Source organism: Herpailurus yagouaroundi, unplaced genomic scaffold (assembly GCF_014898765.1).
Source record: "Herpailurus yagouaroundi ecotype Mexico unplaced genomic scaffold, PumYag 165, whole genome shotgun sequence".
Lineage (NCBI taxonomy): Eukaryota > Metazoa > Chordata > Mammalia > Carnivora > Felidae > Herpailurus > Herpailurus yagouaroundi.
Window position 1 is genome coordinate 5,512,627 of NW_024412406.1, and position 21,580 is coordinate 5,534,206.

At 36.3% G+C, this 21,580-nt stretch overlaps 1 protein-coding gene across 3 annotated transcripts in view; it reads right to left on the bottom strand.

The window, feature by feature from the left end:
- Positions 1-612: 612 nt before the first annotated feature.
- Positions 613-21,580, bottom strand: part of ZBTB10 (zinc finger and BTB domain containing 10) — a 37,857-nt gene continuing 16,889 nt past the window's right edge. The window contains exons 3-6 of one of the 3 annotated variants that reach the window (XM_040487524.1): positions 10,501-10,599; positions 6,311-6,382; positions 5,800-5,972; positions 613-5,535 (exon numbers count right to left, since the gene is read on the bottom strand). In XM_040487524.1, coding sequence (XP_040343458.1) covers positions 5,230-5,535; positions 5,800-5,972; positions 6,311-6,382; positions 10,501-10,599 — 650 coding nt within the window. In that variant the 3' untranslated portion in view covers positions 613-5,229. Of the gene's footprint in view, positions 5,536-5,799; positions 5,973-6,205; positions 6,383-10,500; positions 10,600-21,580 lie in introns of all 3 variants that reach the window. The other 2 variants (XM_040487523.1, XM_040487525.1) reach the window with 2 other exon arrangements.

The following is a 21,580-nucleotide window of genomic DNA, read 5'->3' on the forward strand; positions in this document are numbered from 1 at the left end:
AAAACTTTCATTTCTTTATTAGTAAAGTCTGTATCTGGTCACTCTATGATTTCCTTTGTTCTATTACTAACACCACAACCACAAATACCTAAAAAAGTAATAATAAAACAAGTATGTTTTCTCTATATTATTAAAGTTAACAGACACCCAAAACATAGATTTACTTGTAATTCATTAGTCTACTAATACGCAGTAAATATGGGATGTAGTTTACCTTTGCTTTTCAATCCACTTCCAAAATTATGCACACGTGTAAATTAGAGGGGAAATATTTTAATGTTTTCTAAAACCTGTAAAGAATCCCAAAAGTAATAAAGATTAAAAGATAGATGAAATGCTGATTACAAATCACTGCTATCTATGAATTAAAGCAGCTCTCCAAGCATTACGAGGAGGTAGTTTGAGTCATTTATGCACTTCATATAAAAACATACAAACCAAAAAACCCTATTATGTAATTCAAACTTGTAAACCTTAAGTACAAAGATATCTGAATTATACATAAGTCAAAGTTTACAAAGGTGCTCCCCTACCCCAAATAGTCCAAATTAATACACTTTCAAAGAAATCTGAATTAAATGTCAGAGTCAACAAAATTCACAAAGCCAGAAGCAAGTTTAGTGCTCACAAGTTTATATTTTTAGGTTTGATAAAGATTCTTGTGTATTTTCTAAATACACAGACAAAACAGTTTTGGAAGTTTACATACATGTCTTAGGACACTTATACTAGGTAGGTAAATTACATTTAAAAAATTGGTCTTCGTAAAAGATCTTCCCCAAGAGCTTTTACAAACAGCAGGCAGAAGAAAGCGTTCTTTTATGTTTACAGTGTTTAAAATGCTGATTCTCCCATTTCATAATGGCCTCAACCATCCCTCTCCTCAACCCAAAATTTTGTTCTCAATAGCCAGTGTACTCCAAATTAAGTACCCAATGTCATAAAATTCAGGGCCAGAAAACATCTTTTAAAGTGTGCTTATCCCTAACACATTTTAAGCTATCTAAGAACTGTTCAGCTTCATTTGAAAGCAGGGATACAGCAGGAAAAAACTTTCCATTTTAAATCCTAAAGTGACTAAGAAAAAACACCTGTTAGTTCTAAGCACATATATTATGTACCATAGTTAAGTTTAAGGATCTGGGTGACTGAACGGCACAAAAACTGGGGTTCGCATCTAGTTCTTCACTTTAAGACCATCCTTTTAAAAATAAAAATGCCACAGCCAATTAATAGCATGTGCTACACTGAGGTCAGGTGTCTTATTTATAGTCAGGTGACAAAACTGCTGTATTAGGAGGAAAAGCCTGATAAGGATATTTGAGGGGGAGGAAAGATTAGACACTCAAATTCCTAACGTATGATGTTTTATGGGGAGAACATGTCTCCATACACAAACTGCTTTTAAAGCACTGAAATTCTACAAAAGTTTAATGAGGCAGTTAATAGAGCCCCCTAAAAAGAACATGGGCTTCAGAATCAGATCTGGTCAAAACCCAGCTCTACCACTTAATAGCTGTGTCACATCGGGCAAGTTATGTTATGCAAATTTCTTGGAGCCTTTTCTCTTCCATAAAATGGAGACAATAGCACCCACCTTAGGGAATTAGACAAAATAATGTAAAGCGCAAGGGCACATGTAGGCACTAAAACAATGGTAGCTTTTGAATCATTATCCAGAAAAATAAACTCTTCTATGTTGACAAAATCTTTAAAATATACATAAAGCTTACCGAAGTTTTTAAATTTATTTTTTAAAACTCCTCTTCCATCACACTTTGCCCCGTATTATACTCCTCCAGTCATCTTCAGGCCTTTTACAACTGTACTGTATGAATATAAATTTCCCAACCCTGATCCTTTCATTTTCTATTTTCTCCCCCTTTCCTCTTGGTTCACATCTATTATTAAACTAAGATGTATTAGGCTCCTATTATGCACCAGACATTGTTCTAAGCGCTTTACATGAATTAACTCATTCATTTCTCTCTTCTCCAGCAGGATGGCTCTACCAAAACCAGCTAGTGTTTCCCTTCCCCCCTCAAATTTCAAAGCTATTCATTAGTGTTCAGCTTCCCCTTCCTACAGTTTTTTTTAAGCTCTTAATTGCTGGGGTGCTAAAATTTAGCAAAACATCTAGTGAATATGAATAATGAGGGCCAATAACAACAATGCAGGGACCATATGGAAGTAACTGTCTCTGAGAATTCTAAGAAATAATACATGATCTTGATTTATATGAGAGGGTCTGTTACTAGAGCAAATAGGAAAGAAAGTTTATATTCTTCCTCTTCATTAAAATTACAAGCTCTAAAATATGCTTCTCATTTAAAATATAAGTTACAAGAGAAAAATTCAGCAAATGTATAACACATAATTCTGCCAGGGCTCCACAGACAAAATTATGAGTATTTCATTGTCACCTTGAGACCAATCATAAGTTCTTATTATCTATCAACTTCCTGAAATTGTACTGTAAGTCAGAAAAAGAATATACTTTAAAAAAAAAAAAAAGTCCAGTAGTATACCTTAGTACTAAAACTATTTTTAAAAAAAGACCTAGAAGGGAAAAGGCAGTCCCTCGAGATCATGAAACAAAATAAGTTAGGCAGTCAGCAAGTAGAAAAATCTGTCAGTTCTGTTTCTGGTAAAATGTTTACTTTAAAGAAGAAATTTTTATATAGGCTGAGGCTAATATATTCAAGAGTATAAACATTATTCCTTTGGATTACCTTTCTAAAAACAAACTTTTAAAGTATCATATTTCAGTTGACTAAAAATATAGCCAAATCTGTCACAACACAACATAAAAAGTAATGGACAATTATAGAATATTTTAAATTAACAGTAACAAGCCATCTACATCAAACCTTGTTTCCAACTAAAACCAAAACAAAAGCACAACAATCCCGTAGTGTACCAAGTGTGTATTTCAATTTACTGTATGCAATCTAACAAAAATTTGGTCATAATTTACCAGATATACATAAATGATTTAAGTAGTAAAAGAAAATTCAGTTTAAAGAGAGTAAGTTCATATCTTGAGGAAAAGTAAAAGTACATTAAGAATGTAAAGCCAAGTCCAGTTTCTATGCAATAAGTGAACTGTAGTCTAATAAAGCAGATTTAGGTGATTTTCAGATATATATCTTTTCTCTTTAATATATATTTATATATAGACAGATCTACCAATTGTAAACTATGGTTTATTTTAAAGGAGGGGGATAATGGGATGAAAGAAATCTTTATACTATACTTACATATTCACAAAGCAGAACATTTTACGTTTAAAATACTTTTTCATTCATAGTATCTTTGCCCAACTAACGTCTACTTTGGACCCCACCAGAATTACATTATACTCATTTGTCTAGAACACTGAGAATAAGATGTACTCTTCAGTCTTAAACAAAAATCAAACCAAACTATTCATGTCAGTTTTACAATTATGTAGAAACTACAATAAAGTTTAGATGACAAAAGATGTATCTAACCATGTAACTGTATTTTATATCTTTGATTTATCCAAGCAAAAACATCAATGTCTAACATTAAACCATTATAGTACTGAAGTCGGAGACAATGAGAAAGCTTGTCTCTTAAAAAACCTATCAGCTTTTCAACTTTGATCAGATGGAGCACCAAAAGGATTATGTCTGTCAAAGTATACTTTGCAATTTTTTCCACACAAATAGCATAATTTAGTGACCTGATATAAAATAGGAAAATATACTCAATTTCTATTTAAAAGAAAGCTGAAAATATGATATCCCTCAATCTTATATAATATACAATATGTTCCTGATAAATGTCATGCATGTTAATATTAATTATGTGAAATGCTGCTGTGAGTTTAACAATCAGCTAATTCATCTGTCATTAGGCTAAATAAATCTGACAATTTCAACTTAATACATCACCCCTTGTACCCTGAAGAATTTAGTTAACAGAATAATTGTAAAGCCTCTCAATATCTTATTTGTAAGATTTTTGCAGATTGTTGAATCATGATGACTACCAGAAAGACTATATATGAAGATGTAGTAACTTTGAGGAATTGAAAAAATAATGATCTATCATAATTTCAAAACGTTCAATATCCCAGTAAGTATCAAACAAAAGAGAATGCACTTTTTGTGTTATTTTTAATGATAAAAAGGGCACAGGAATAAAAACCTGATATTTCACTTATATTGCATAACAAGCTAACCAAACTGGACATGGAGGTCAAATTAGGAGACAAATCATTTTCCTTATTGTTTCTATGACGACTTTTCTTTCGATTAGATTTCTGTCTTTTCATATAGGACTGAGGTATAGTACACTGGCAAAAATAAAAAGAGGCAAACCAGAATAGTGCCAAAGTAACAGATACCCAAAACCGAATACCATGTCAGAAAACGTCATATAGTAACCATTTATCGATTACAGCAGCAGGAGAAAGTTACTTCTAGATCATAATCATTTTAGTGGTATTTGTCAACTTCGCCATGTTAACTTTGCAACATCATTTCTTCATTTGTAAAGTAGTAAAATTCATGTCAAAAAGGAAAGGGGGAATGGAGGAAGTCAGTTAGTTCATTCCAATAAATTACCTCTCCAGTTCTTATAAACATGCCCATCAGCACAAAATTGAGAAATAATACCTAAGACTAGAAGAGACTTGGTTTAAGTTATGAAGCAAATTAAAATGGAAAAATACAGAAAGGTAGAACCCATGGGGTTGAAAAGGCCCCTCACTGAAAATCTGTATTAAAAAAAATAAAATTAATAAAAATAAAAATAGAAACAAAACTCTACTAGTACAAACTAGCCTGAGTGGTTTGATGGACAGAGTAATTGGGTCAGCTGTCACTGTAGTCTCATAAATGGGTTTTCTTCATTCATGTTAAAGTGGCACATGAATGTAAGCTCTTTAAGGACACGTACTATATATATATTCATAGGACCCAAATAGTTACTGTATATCCTATAAATAAAAAATATTTTTGATAACTGACTGAAGATGGGACTCCATGTAATCCAACCACAAGGTTGTTTGCTGTACAGTCCTGTGCAAATATAAAAAAAAAATTTTTTTTTGCTATAAGGCTTTTTGACCCTACAGTTTTCACAGCAACATAACTACCATCCAGCATGTACCATATTTTGCAAGCCTTCAAGTTCAACAATTCAAATTGTCGATTCATATTATGTCCAAATGCAGCATCCTTGAGGAGTATAGGTCAGTTAATCATCTAGAGACATACAAACATCTCCTGATTCATCCCATCGAGATGGATCATTCTGATCTTCTCCATCATCAACCAGCTCTTCGTCAGCTTCTCCTACTTCATTTTCCTCATATTCTTCATCCCGAGGGAAATCTGTATCCTGTCCCTGATCTACACCTTCTTGCCCTCCTGGTTGTGATTTATCTGCACAGTCTACACAAACACCATAGCGTCGAGATCCATGTCTTATTCCAACACTGGCTGCTAACATGAAGATCTTCTTACACACCATACATTTGTATTTTTTATCCTTTTTATGCACCTAATTGAAGGGGGGAAAAATCCAATATAAGGATAGTACAGACAATAATGCATTTGAACCACTCAAACCACCCATTCAACAATGAGTGAATATATACCTTGTTTTTTTGTATGAAGTTCAGTTCATAAATCACATTCTCTGTTTAAGGCAATTTATTTAATATCAACCTTCCCTAAATTTCAGGTAATAGTGTTAAAATATCTTAAATTTCCCTGACATGAATATAGTTTATCTCAAAGATCATTTATATTTAAAGTTACTTACCAGGGAATGTCTTTTCACATGTTCTCTGCGAGTAAACAGTTTTCCACAAATGTCACAGCTAAATGATCTGACTCCCGTATGAATGAGCAAATGCCTTTTTAGTGTTCGTCTGTATTTGGCTACATAGCTACAATGAGGGCATTTTAACTTGTTCATGATTAGAGATGATTCACCTTTGAGAATAAAAACAAAACAAAACAAAACGAAACAAAAACACACACACACAAAAAGCAATTATATATTAAACAGAAAATTTGCTATCAAAACCTTGTCTCTATCCCTGAGAACAGGGATTATTATAGGGCTACCATACTATTCAATTTTTTTAAAACCCAGAATATGGAAGCTTTTAATTGTTAAAAATAATTTAAAAAAATCTGTAGATGTTTAGATGACTAATACTTGCCATTTTCCCAAGTTTCTTGTTTTGGCCAAGATTCAGGCAATAATCCATACTTGAAATCGTTTGAAGCACCTGGTATCAATCCATACTTGAAATCATTTGAAGTACCTGGTAGCAATCCATACTTGAAATCACTTGAAGGGCCAGGCATCAGGCCATACTTGAAATCATGTGAAGTACCTAATACAATTGAAAAGTCATTCTGATATAATGGTGGTAATAAACACCTCTTATTAGAATTAAAAGAAAAAAATATTTATTTATATTTTATGAGCACTATGATAGAGAAGCTTAATATAAATAGGTAAATAAAAATGTCTACATTTTAGTCTAAAATTGACATGTCTGCATACTTTATTGCACTTTTTTCCATAATTTATTATCCTAATCATAAAACCCTGATTGGCAGGCATCTGAAATAGAAAAACTAAAATTTAAAACACAATTCAACCACAGGTAGAGAAAAATTTAGGGAAATAAATCTAAATACTATTTAATACTGCATGGAGGCCACAAGAAAAGTGCTCTTTTATACTGTATTTCAAACATTCAAAACAGCACTCTTAATTGTTACTCCTAATTATTATATCATTTGAGACTATCGCCCTGAAGCCCAGCTGTGGAATGGAATAGTGTCCTTATTGTGCCCAAAATAATCACAATCTTGTTTTTAAGACTAATCAGTATAGAAAAACGGATGAAGAATGAAGAATAAATACAAGGAAATTACAAATTCAAGGTTCTCGCATTATTACACCCGTTTGTTGTTTCAGACACACTGGGCAAGGTAACTGAATGCCCTCTTGGGGAGTTCATCAAAACCTCTCTAACTCCATCCTTAAATCCAGAAAGTAGAATTAGAATAGTCAATATCCCTTAAGGAATTTGTGCCAGAGGATCTTTAGACTAGCTAAGAGAAAAATTACCTCCTTTGGATATGATTCCTTTTTACTTCTTAAGATTTTATTTTTTAAGTAATCTCTAAACCCAATGTGGTTGCTTGAATGAACTTACAACCCTGAGATCAAGAGTTGCATGCTCCACCGACTGAGCCAGCCAAGTCACCCCTGGACAAGATTCCTTCTTGAATATTGTATGTATTTCCCTAAATCCAGGAATCCTGTGGCAATGTAAACATATCCAGAATTCTCCATAGCTATTGCCACACTGATCCAATCAATCATCAACTCTTGCCTCTGGATTATTTTCAGTAGCCATCAGAGTTTGTATCCAGGCTCACAATGTTGCCCTCTTACAGTTTGCTCTCAACACAGCAATTAGAGATTCTTTCAGAACTTTAATTCAGAGCCTGGCATTGCTCTGCTCAAAAGCCTGCAAGGACTACCCATATCTCATTCATAGTAAAAACCAAAGACTTCCAAAATCTTACATAGCCTTACCTACTCTAGCCCTTGCTTCTAACGACTCCCCCTGGTCAATCTGTTTCAGCCGTACTGTTCCTCCATGGGAAAATGGGTCCCTCTGCAAGACCTTTGCACTTAAACTCTTCTTTCCTCTGCCTGAACACTCCTTTCCAGGCTATATACTCACTCACTTGTGCAGTAATTAATTTTCCTCCCACAAAAACCATGGACTTTATATAAAACAATGCTTGTTAAAAAGGACTTTGTAAAAATTTATTTTCCTGTATCTACCTGCCAGATATACTACTTCTCTTAAAAATTAAAATAACTTGGGGTGCCCGGCTGGCTCAGTCGGTTAAGCATCCGACCTCAGCTCAGGTCATGATCTCATGGTTCAGGAGTTTGAGGCCTGCCATCAGGCCCTGTGCTGACAGCTCAGAGCCTGGAACCTGCTTTGGATTCTGTGGTCTCCCTCTCTCTCTCTGCCTGTCCCCCATTCATGCTCTCCTTCTCTCTCTCTCTCAAAAATAAACATTAAAAAAAATTAAAATAACTTAATATTTCTTCTTCAGTGAAAGTATCACTAACCAACAATGCAAAAGGTCTCTAAGGTGTTTAAAATTTCACTATTATTGGGGCACAGGGGAGGCTGAGTTGGTTGAGCCATCCAACTCTTGATTTCAGCGCAGGTCACGATCTCTCCTTTCTTGGGTTTGAGCCCCATTATCAGGCTCTACAATGACAGCACAAGCCTGCTTGGGATTCTCTGCCCCTCTCTCTCAAAATAAATAAACTTAAAAAAAAATTCATTTCTATTAATGTAAATTGTTTTATACTTGGAATACCTTTATACCTTTTTAATGTCAGGAAAGACTTCTGAATTGACAATTAGATAATTAAACTATAATGTACTTCTGTTCAAGGGTAAGTTTTCAGAATCCTAAAGTGAGACATCATGTGTGTACGTGTGTGTGGGGGTGGGGGGGGGGGGTGGAGACTGGGAGGGGGGTGGTAGCCTGGGAACACAAATCTATCAATTTTCAGTTTTACACTTCTACATAAAGCCTGAGCTTTGACTTGTAGTTCTTGATGAAATCAGTACCAAAAAGCTGAGAGCAAGAACTTGCCTGTTTTACTCACCTTTGTATTGCTAATGTCCAAAGCATATACCCTTCAACTATTTATTGAATAAATGTATCTAGTGAATGCTAACACACATGTACTATTTTTTACTTCCTCAAAATACTGAACTTAAAAAAATTAAAACTTTTTAATACTCGAAATTCTGTATTTCTCTAGGTAATCTAAAGATCTGATAAACATCCAGGATAACAGACAAGAGACACCATATCTAGAATACAAAATTCAAATTAAGAAAACCTCAATCCAAACTTCTTTCACCTGTCCCAATTCTTATAACAGTAGAAATTACTATTTATAGGTAGTATATGAGCAGTTTGACAAAGGTATTGCCTTTATAATTCAATACACTGGAAGATCATTAAGGTAATTAAAGATCTACTTCAAAACTGTGCTCACACTGTTTAATAATATCCTTCAGGATACATTTTTCCATAATGGCAAACTAAGAAGAAAGCAGCGTTTTTCTGAACTCAAATCCTAAGACAAAGGCTGATCTCAGTCATAAAAAGCACATGGATCAAAATGACCCCTAAGAGAAACGGCTTTAAATCAAGGGTTTACTTTTTTTGAAAAGATTATATGGACCATCCCCCATTGAAAATGTTTATGTGTAGAAATTCACTTCACCCCTCAATATAGCATGTATCTTCTAGAGCTTTTTCAAACATAACCACAGTACCTTTATCACATCCAAGAAATTTAAAATTGCCCAACTACCATTTAACCCATACTACATATTCAAATTTCCAACTGTTCCCCAAATGCCCCTTTACTCATTTTAGAACCCTGATGTTATCAAGACTGATAATGCCTTTTGGTTGGTCTCCTGGAGTCTAGTGGTTCTTCTGCTGGTCTTCCATGGCATTAACATTTAAAAAACCCAGAGTAGCAAGATTTCTGTAGGCTTGTCTGATATCTCCCTCATGATCAGAGTTGAGTTAAACATTTTGGCATAGGTGATGTTGTGCACCTGCTACTGCATTATGGCAAGAGGCAGGTTATTTCTGTTTTTTTTATTGTAAAGAAATCTTTTCTTTTTTGTAACTGAAATAATCTATGGGATAACACGGAGACCATGTGAATATGCTATTACAACAGTCTTTTGCCCAGTCATTATGGGATAAGCCCATCAACAGTGGCTTAACATCCATGGATGATCTTGAATTGTTTCCTGTGGGTTATTTTTCAATTCTATCATTCTGTATTTATTAGCTTGGCATTCTGTTAAGAAAGCTTTTCCCTCTCCTAATTTACTTAGACTCATGCTATTCTCTGGAATATTCATGGATTCTTTGCCTTTACTTCTCCCAAAGTTCAAATGATAGAAATATTACTATTCAGAATTAACATTTTGTATTGCCATCACTAATCATACTATTATTTTATATCAAAGCTAATTAAAATACATTAACTAGCCATTTGGATAATTACCATTCTCATTCCATGTATATACTAGCAGGAAACCACCATCTCTATTAACTTAATTATTCTGATATTTAAGAGTTCTAAAATCTCTAAATAAATGCCTCCCACAAAGAATAAGAAACACCCATCTATTTGTGTTCACCAGGCTTCCAAAGCATTATCAGAAACATAGCTACTCTCCTTTAAGGGAAGAAACTGAGGGGCGCCTGGCTGGGTATGGAGCCTACTTAAAAATAAATAGATAAACTGATTAGACAGACAGATAGTAAAGAAACTGCAGTAGGTCCTTAAACATATACACAAACAATGCCAAATCTTTAAATCCTCTTAAACATACTCTTACTAATAAAATCCTACTGCACCTACCAGCATCACCTCCATCCTGATTGGAGCTGGCTTCAGCCAATAAATTTGTATTCACATTCCTATCACAATCTGGCCCTGAGAGTAGAGCACCATCCAGGTCTGAAAAGGAGATATTTTAATCGGTTATTTACAACCATACCATAGCCATCATCAAAACACCACTCCCTTCTTGGTATTGTTTCTTATGCAACACTAAGTAGAAAAATATCTGTAAGTATTAAATACCTGCTATATGCTTAATGCTATTAAGGTACAAAATCGTTAAGACATGGTTTTCAACCACAAGAACAAGTGCACACTCAACAGTGAGTACACTGTACTGAACATGAATAAGCTTTAGAGACAGGGTGAATTAGGCTACTGGCTATGTGAGCATGTACCTCAGTTTCCTCATATGCTTCCAACTAGATCACAGATTTGGTATATATAGGTAATGCAAGCCAAGTGTTAAGAGTTTTGGTGTCTGGCATCCAATGACAGCTGCTACTGCTGCTAGTACCAAGTACTAGGTGTATAAAACATGGTTTCTGTATTGATTCAGAAATGAAAAAGACCAATTAAAGCTAGAATAGTAAGGCAAAGCTTCAGAGAAGAGGTAATTCCTTAGAATTAACCTTGATATATGGAAAGGATGTGGAAAGGCAGCGTAAATGACATACTAATGATACCAATACTTTTGGTTCCAATCTGTTAATTTCTTTTAAATCTGTTCCATCCCTTCTGTTTCTCTACCACTGCCTTAATTCAGACATCATCATTCTCTTGGATTAGTGAATTACTGAAACAGTTTCTTGGGTCTCCTTGCTTCAAAATATAATGCTCATAGTTCTATTCATTATCTTTTTTTAATGTTATTTTGAGGGAGACAGCATCCTAAGCAGGCTACACGTCCTCAGCACAGAGCCTCACCCAGGGCTGGAACTAATGAACCATGAGATCATGACCTGAAGTTGAAATCAAGGCATCCTCTTGGTACTTTTATTGGGCGCCTGGTTGGTTCAGTTGGTTAAGTGTCCGACTTCAGCTCAGGTCATACACAGTGCAGAGCTTGCTTCAGATCCTGTCTCCCTCTCTCTCTCTGCCCCTCCCCCACTCGTGTGCACAGGCACACTCTCTCTCAAAAATAAACTTAAAAAAAACTTTTTAATGTTTATTATTTTTGAGAGAGGGACAGAATGCAAGCAGGGGAGGGGCAGAGAGAAAGGGAGACAATATCCAAAGCAGGCTTCAGGCTTTGAGCTGTCAGTGCAGAGCAGATGTGGGGCTCAAACTCACAAATTGCAAAATCATGACCTGAGCCAAAGTCAGACGCTCAGCTGAATGAGCCACCCAGGAGCCCCAAAAATAAACATTAAATATGCCACTTTTGGCACTCCTGGATGGCTCAGTCAGCTGAGCATCTGATTATCGGTTTCAGCTCAGGTCATGATCTCAGTTTTGTGGATTTGAGCCCCATGTAAGGTAGAACCTGCTTGGGATTCTCTCTCTTTTCATCTCTGCCCCTCTCCTGCTCCTGCTGCCTCTATCTCTCTCAATAAACTTTAAAAAAATTGGGGACATCTGTGTGGCTTTGTCGGTTAAGCTTTCAACTTTGGCTCAGGTCATTCAGGTCATGATCTTGCAGTCTGTGAGTTCGAGCCCAGCATCAGGCTCCGTGCTGACAGCTCAGCGTCTGGAGCCTGCTTCAGATTCTGTGTCTCCTTCTCTCTCTGCCCCTCCCCCACTCATGCTGTCTCTCTCAAGAATAAACATTGAAAAAAAAATTTTTTTTTATTTATTTTTTTATTTTTTATTTTTAAAAAAAATTTTTTTTTTCAACATTTATTTATTTTTGGGACAGAGAGAGACAGAGCATGAACGGGGGAGGGGCAGAGAGAGAGGGAGACACAGAATCGGAAACAGGCTCCAGGCTCTGAGCCATCAGCCCAGAGCCCGACGCGGGGCTCGAACTCACGGACCGCGAGATCGTGACCTGAGTTGAATTCGGACACTTAACCGACTGAGCCACCCAGGCGTCCCCCAAGATTCATTTTTGATAATACCACTCCGTACTTATTGATCTAGCTTCCCAACACTCAAGATAAAAAAATTTTTTTAATAACAAAGAGAGAAATCCTTCCTCTTTACATAAGCAGATACTTGATTCAAAAATAAAAAACCAAAAAACTCCATGGTGGGCAAATGAAACTGTGGTACACTTACACAATGGAATTCCACCCAGTAATGGTTCTAGTGCATAGTTATAAAACCTCAAATCACTGAACGGATCTGGCATTTATGGTCTGGTCTAAGAAGCCAGTAGGATTACGTATTTGCATAATGAAGGAGAGAAGAGTATATATTGGTCCTCTCAAGCAGGTGCAGATAGGTCATATAGAGCCCTGCAGGTCATGGTCAGGATTCTGGCCTATAGTCTAAAAGCAATAGAAGGATTTTAAACAAGGTGTTAATTTCATTTACCTTAAAAAAAAATCCTGGTATTATATGAATTAATTAAAAGAGGGCAAAAAGGTGACTAGCTAAGAAACTATTTTAGAAATTCAGGTAAGAACTGATGGTGGCCTTGACTGACGAGAGCAACAAATGGGGGAAAGTAGATAAGTAAGGAAACTTTGTGGAGGAAGAACCAATAGTGCTTGGTGACAGACTGAATATGGAAAAGGCAGGGTTTGAAGGTAATGAGGGAAATTTCCAGCCTATACTAAAGGCAGTTAGGAAACTCTGGTGGGTAGAGGACCAGTTTTGGAGGCTTACATAGTTATGAAGATACTGAGTTTGACATACCTAAGAAAGAGGTAATTTAATAATAGGTTTGGAGTAGGAACAGGGGTTAAATGGGTAAACTCTAGATACTGCCTGGGACCAAATCTCATCTGTGCCACTTCCCAGCTGTGTGACAGTTGTGAAGCAGCTTATTTTGCTTTTCTAACGTAGTGGTTCTCAAAGTATAGCTCCTAAATCAGCAGCATCAGCATTATCCGGGAACTTGCTAGAAATGTAATTTTCAGAACCTATCCCAAACCTACTGAATCAGGATACTGTGGTGGTGGGGCCCAGAAATCTGCATTTTAAAAAGCCCTCTAGGTGATTCTGATGCTTACTAGAGACTGAGAACTGTTCTATTATAAAAATGGGGAAATTATCAGGCAAAGAACTAAGCACTTTTCATTTATTATATCAAAGGACCAAATTAGATAAATGAAAAGTGCTTAGCTCTTTGTCTGGTAAATAGCAAACACTCAAACTTTTAATTTTTTTTTTTTTTAATTTAAGCTCCCAAGTGAAGAAATTTAGTACCAAAGGCTATACAGATTTGATGCTTAAACTGGTGGTAAAAATGAGTTGTCAGAATATATGTGGTAAATAAGACCACAGAAGTAAACAGAGGAGACCATGAGGAAAAAAATATGACCAATATGCTGAGGAATCCTAGCATTCAATAAACTTGAAAAGGATATAAAAGGACTTTAAGAAAGATTATTTAAAAAAATTTTTTTTTAATGTTTATTTGTGTGTGTGTGTGTGAGAGAGAGAGAGAGAGAGAGAGAGAGAGAGAGAGAGAGAGAGGGAGAGGGAGAGGGAGAGAGAGGGGCAGAGAGAGAGGGAGACACAGAATCTGAAGCAGGCTCCATTCTGAGCTGTTAGCACAGAGCCTGACATGGGGCACCTGAGCCCAAGTCGGACGCTTAACTGACTAAGCCACCCAGGCGCCTGTGGAAAAAGAGTTATTTCAAGAAATACTCCACCATGACAATGCTGAAATGCTGCCAAAACTTCAAGATTAAGGACTGAAATGTGCATTACTTTCATTCAATAAATACTGAGCACCTAGGACATCACTAGTATCTTAGAGTAACACTGGTGTTATCAGTGGGGCAAGGAGAAAGAGCAAGAGTGGCCTGTGCTGTGGATGGAAAATGCAGAATTATGATATATAATACAATCTGAGAGATTTGGTTGCAAAAGGGAATAGTGAGAAATAGAGTAAGAGTTTATTTTTTAAAGATGAAAGTAATAAACATCTTTGAATGCTGAAATGAAGAGGTCACTAAGAAAGAGAAAAGTTAAAAATATTGAGGAAATACTGCAAAGAGGAGTCTGGAATACAGAAGCAAATGTTTGGGTACTTAAGAGAGAGAGAAAGGATAATCAACATATAGAGATAAATTTGAAGACAAGTACTTAAGGGCATTCATCTATTGGCTTTTATATTCTCCATAAGGTGGAATAGTAAAATAGGAGGTTATTGCCTACAGTAAATGTTGGCTGTCAGGAGAATGAACAAGTACTTCATATGCAGAGCACGAAAAGGAAATAGACACAGACTCCTTTACCTGTTCCTTGACAGACGGGATATTGGTTAGGTTTTATTTTCCCAGCATTGTCATAATGAGTGACAAAATGCTTTTCAACAAGTGTTGTTAAATGTTGGTTTGAATATTCTGCCTTCTGCAACCTCTATTACTAGTTTAATTAATGGCATTTAAATGACAATTTCTCAGTTTTCTGGTGTACAGTAACATTAAAACATAACCAGTAACTGAAAATAATTAACTGAAATCTAGTGCCTTTGTTTTCCTATGAAAACCTGAATGTATTTCAATAGTAAATTTAAATTGTTATTCAAACAACTGTACTAGGTTTCCCCAATATCTTTTTTTTTTTTTAAAGTCACTATTCTGAAGAATACAGCCTGTTCAGAGGGCACTACAAAGTGGGTTTGTAAATACAGGCAGGGCGTTTCTATTTATGTAACATTCTATAGTGATTTGTTGAAGGCTTCCTCAGCTAGTTCTTAAAATAGACATTTCCTGTCTCCTACTCTACTTCTTAAGTATTAGAATTTAATTTGTGATCTTTACCCTAAGCTCAGAACACCTCAACCTGAAAGCTTAACAGATGGCAAATATATTCTTTCTGTGGACAATATTTCTTCTCAAAAACAAAATCATAACCATGCTAGAAATATCAAATCTCTTTCAAAAGGTACTACTTAGTTCTTGATATCAAAAACAAATTCTCATGGGTGCCTGGATGGCTCAGGAGATTGTCTCTCTCCCTCTCTGCCCCTCCCCTATCACACTGTTTCTCTTTCAAAAATAAACATTAAAAACAAAACAAACAAGCAAACAAACACACACAAATTCTTAGAATAGGTGAGCTCTTCCAGGTTGACAGTAAGCATGTTTGACTCAGGAATCAATACATCATGCTGGTACCTTATTCAAAACCAGCCAAACTGCCTAGCAAATCATTTTTTTTTTAATTTTTTTTTCCCAACGTTTATTTATTTTTGGGACAGAGAGAGACAGAGCATGAACGGGGGAAGGGCAGAGAGAGAGGGAGACACAGAATCGGAAACAGGCTCCAGGCTCTGAGCCATCAGCCCAGAGCCTGACGCGGGGCTCGAACTCCCGGACCGCCGAGATCGTGACCTGGCTGAAGTCGGACGCTTAACTGACTGCGCCACCCAGGCGCCCCTAGCAAATCATTTTTAATCAGTTGATGTGAATGGGATAGGAGGCAGCTAACCATTCACTTCAAACAGAAATGAATTTTGTTTCACTAGCAAGCAAAAGCAGTAACTCTGGGTCATCATTTTTTCCCAAAACTATAGGATTAAAGAATAAACTCTACTATATTTGGTTTTAGGACATTCGCCACCTTCCTACTGAAATCTTTTTCGTTTAAACTTGGCAAAAAGGGCTAAGATATCTCTGTAAACAAAAGACCTTTTTTTAAAGAACTATTAAAACAGTTTCACAAGATAGCCATCTTTCTGAATTACAGCAGGTATAGGTACACTATGTATTATCATTCAAACAACTGAATGAATTTAAATGATTGAATTCAAATGGCTATAAGCTGCTTTTTCTCCAGTGAACAGGTAACTACAGACCTCTTCCCCCCCCCACACAAACCAAACACCAGATTTTACGCATTCAAGTCTGTAAGTCCCCTTATGTATCTCATTTAAATTTTACTACAAATTTATGGAAGAATAGTAAAAATATTATCAGCTTTATGAGGAACCTAAGATAAGCTAGTGGCAGAGTGCTACATTTATTGCCTATATTACATTGCCTCCTGAGAATATAGAAGTTCCAAACCTATGGACTTGCTGCACACGAGGCAAAAAAAAAAAAAAAAAATACAATCTGCAATGCTAGAAATGAGTGAAGAAGTACACCCATCTTTAACTTAGTTTCCTAGTGATACTTTATACTTTTTGCTAAATGAACAAAAATAAACTTTACACTCCATGCTAAATCAACATTTGCTTTACTAACTTTATTTAATAAAACCATTTCCAAAATCTTAAATGTACCTAGGTATCCGCTATTGTGGTTCTTTGTAAGTATTACATTTTTGTCTTTGAAGGCAATTTTCTCTTCAGGTTTATTTTTAAGTAACTGACTAACCATGTTTTTGCATGTTTAAAAAGATGACATTTTATTCATGGATTTTTAAAAAATCAGATTAACAGAAAATCAGATTAACAAGCAAAGAAAAGAGAATGAGATTAAAAAAAAGAATGGTGTGGTGCCTGGGTGGTTCAGTTAGTTCCGTTTAAGTATCCAACTCAATTTCAGCTCAGGTCATGATCTTGCAGTTGTGAGATTAAGACTGAGCCCTGTGCGTGGGGCTCTGCACTGGCAGTGAGGGGCCTGTTGGAACTCACTCTCTCCCTCTCTCTGCCCCTCTCCCCCCACACTCCTGCAAGTATTCTCTCAAAATAAATATTTAAAAAAATAAAAGTAAAATAAAGTAAAATCTTGGTCTCTACTCCCTCTTTAATTTATAACAATCACAACTTCATTTTTCTCACATAAAAAAGAGTGGCAATGTTTGCCCACTTCACAAAGTTGCTGTAAAAAGTGACACCAGGGGGCGCCTGGGTGGCTCAGCTGTTTATAAGCATCCAACTTCGCCTCAGGTCGTGACCTCACAGTTCGAGTTTGAGCCCCACATCGGGCTCTGTGCTGACAGCTCAGAGCCTAGAGTCTGCTTCAGATTCTGTCTCCCTCTTTCTCTGCCCTTCCCCCACTCGCACTCTCAAAATAAACATTAAAAAAATTTTTTTAATGAATAAAAGTGACACCAGTAAATGAAAATACTGAGTAAACTGTGAAGTGTAATATCAATCTGGTGTCATTAAGTGTGATTAATCTTGGGGCCTATCGTTATAAGTTTCTCTTGGACCATGGCAGGCAATGCTTCCAAATCTGGTAAAGGGAGTGGTACGGCACTTGCCTGTAAATGCTAAATAAACAAAACCAAGTTGGAAGGTTTCCCCAACAATTTTCTTCTGGGTCTCAAAATTCCAAACATGAAGCAGGTACAAACTTACTCAGACTGTCTTAAAAGACAGATATTCTTGAAATCAATGAAATGATAGAGAACATCAGAAATCAAGATTTATTATTTTTTTTAATATTTATGAGAGAGAGACAGAGACAGAAAGTATGAGGCGGAGACGGGCAGAGAGAGGGAGACAGATTCTGAAGCAGGCTCCAAGCTGTGAGCACAGAGCCCAATGCAGGGCTTGAATTCATGAACCGTGAGATCATGACCTGAGCCGAAGTCGGAAGCCTAACCGACTGAGTCACCCAGGTGCCCCAGAAATCAAGGTTTTGGAAGTCACTAACTCAACTGTACAAAAAACCCTTAAGAGACCCAGTAAGATATATTCCACTTTCATATAAATATATCAACATCAAGTTTCTCTTCTCTGAAGACAGTTTCAGAACTGTTTTTTCATAAACAGGTACAATTTTTTTCTCTTGATTGTGATCAGGTTTTTTCTGCTTTTCAGTGGAGAGTAGTCAGTTATAAATGTATCATATAAAATGCCCTTGACAGTTCCTGTAGTAGGATAGAGACTCAACATATAGTAATTTCCTTTCCCCCACTGACTCAAGTGACTGCCCCATCTTTAGATTAAGTTCTACTGTTTTTTCTTTGCACTACTCAACTAGGGCTGTTATTTCTGCCCTCACTAGTCCTTAAAAGGTCTACCCAGATCACTCCCCACTCCAATCCATGAACAACACACTCCAAATGTTTTTTTTCCTAAAGGCTAATAATATAAACACACCTAATCTCTAGTTAAAAACCTCTCACTATCTCAGTCTATTTTTGAAACCAAATCGACAAACTTACCATGTAAAACAAAGAGAATTACAATCTGCTCTAACCTACCTACCCAACCTCATTTTCCCACTACACTCCTTCTATTCTTTTACCTATTTACCCTGATTTCTTGCCATGTTGTAGTCACTGAACGCCCTCCCCCTCCTCTGGCAAAGTCTTACACAAGACCCTGTTCTTACTATTGCCTTCTCCATGAAGCCTTCTCCAACTCTTCTGAGCAGTTAGGAACCTCCCATTGCATCTGCTCATCCTACTTATTTTAAACATTTGTTCCAACACACTGGGTAAATTTCTACCCTACAGCGACCCTACTATGAACAAAGTTCCAGGTAAGGTAATCCTCAATCTTGACATCAACGTCATCTGACAAGATACTTACTTTTTTGGGGACTTAAATAGAAATTTTATTATCAGGGGCACCTGAGTGGCTCAGTTAGTTAAGCAGCCCTCTTGATTTCAAGTCAGGTCATGATCTCACAAGATGGAGTACCACGTCAGGCTCTATGCTAACAGCCTGGAGCCTGCTTGGGATTCTCCCTCTGCCCCTCCCCTGCTTGCTCACTCTCTCAAAATAAACATTTTTTAAAAATTTACTAGTAAATTTCCTGTTATGATGTGGAAAGCTATTCTGGTATCTCAGAAAAATAATATTTGGTTATAATATAACTTTTCTGGAGAGTAAATCTTTGAATGAAGATTTAAGGCCTTCTGGTCACACCCCAGAATAAATATTAAAACTATGTCAGAAACCAAAGTTTCAGTTTTATAGAACTCTCAGGGATTGACACTTAGACAATCTGATACTCTCAGGCAGAACTCACAAAAATGCTTTTGTAACTGATCTACAAGGCTTCTTCAGTACCTAGTCTGGCCACACAGATTCTATTTCTTTAGGGTTTCTAACTTATTGGTAATCCTAACTACAGTCATCTCTTGGGACAAATACGGCAGACAGGGAAGGAAAGGAACACTAGGCAGATGAAAAGAAGGGGGAAAAAAGATGGCAGAATATTCCTACCACCATACAGCTATCTACTATCATCCTTTTAAGATTAAACATTGGGAAGATTCTTATGGATTAGTGTATTTTATAATCCATTCACTACTGGTGGACATTTACTTTTTAAAATGATCATCAGGCCTTCAAACTATCATTTAACACCCAACTGTAACAGTTTCTGAAGAAAAGTGACTGGATATTATCACTTATAGATCATCCTTCATAACACATTCAACCAAAAGGATGCCTCAAAGTTAAACAACATCTGGGACCCCCTAACAAAGAAAACTAATCTAGATCCATCAATCTATCTGAAATGCTTACTTACAGTAAGATGTAGAAGGCAGCAATTTTCAGATTTTATAAAAGTAATAACTACAATACTCCCAGTGGTGTCTAGGGGTAGCATCCTATAATCAGAACAGTATTTCTGCAAAGAAACATGAATATTCACATTTAAAGAAATGAGTAAAAGATATAAATAGCTGGTTTTGCTGCCAGCTAAGAATCAAGTTTTGTTGCCAAAATGATTAAGAAAAAGCTTTGGGTAGTTTTTACAGATTTCAAGATTTCAGAATTACAAAATTTTCCTTTCTTTCTTCCCATTAGAGACATTATGTGGGATACAATCAGAACCAGTTACAGTTAAGTGGCAAAAGCTAGTCCAAAGCCCACATCTCCTTAAATAAAGCCAAGTTTCATGGTTTTTAAACATATTTAATAGTTTATACAGTAAATTTATATGGCATGGTCAAAACAGGACTCTCAAATTTGATGGCCAATTTTCAAAATTGTAAAAAGTTAATCATTTAGAAAGCAGTTTAAGATTCTGCAACATTTGGGGCACTTGCGTGGCTCAGTTGTTTGTCAGACTTCATCTCAGGTCATGATCTCATGGCTGGTGAATCGGAACCCCATATCAGGCTCTTCGCTGTCAGTGTAGAGCCTCCTTCACATCCTCTGTCCCTCTCTCTGCCTTTCCCTTGCATGCACGAGCTTCCATGTACACACACGCACCCACAGGTGCATGTACACTCTCAACCTATCTCAAAAATAAACATTAAAAAAGATTCTGAGGGCACCTGGGTGGCTCAGCTGGTTAAGCATCCAACTTCAGCTCAGGTCATGATCTCACCATTCGTAAGTTCAAATCCCATGTTGGCCTCTGTGCTGACAGCTCAGAGCCTGAAGCCTGTTTCAGATTCAGTGTCTCTCTCTCTGTCTCTGCCCTGCCCCCTCTTGTGCTCTCTCTCTCAAAAATAAACATTAGAAAAATTTTTTTTAAAGTTTCTGCAACATCTGACTGAAGGTAATGCATATACCTATAATCATCCAAAACATAGAAAAGCAGAAGTGCTGGTTAGTAGCAAACTCTGAAGAATTCAATATAAATAGAATAATTCATTAGTCCAAACATGACCCATTAGAGTATCTTAAAGATATTTAGCTTGAACATTCTGTTCTCCAAGTTGTCTTCTAAATACTCAAAGATTATTTGCTTTTTAACCAAAAGGCAAATATGCAAATTGAAATTTTAAAGCTAAAACTCTATTTGTAAAGGATTATTAGAAATTTACAAATGTTGTAAAGCCGTTTTCCCTGAGAAGTTCAGATGAGAGAAAGGAACGTTTAGATTATTTAAAAGAACTGTTAAATTCTTTGCTGAGGTAAAATCACCTTGCATCCTGTATACATTAAAAAAAAATCCAGGGCCACCTGGGTGTCTCAGTAGGTTTAGCGTCAGACTTTGGCTCAGGTGGCTTGCTACTGTCAGCGCAGAGCTCACAGATCCTGTCCCTCTCTCTCTCTCCCCGCCCTTTCCCTGCTGGCACACTCTCAAAAATAAACAAAACATTAAAAAAAATCAATCATCTATACAGAATTGTATCAGCTTTTATTAAAGATAAAAATCAGGTTATATAATCT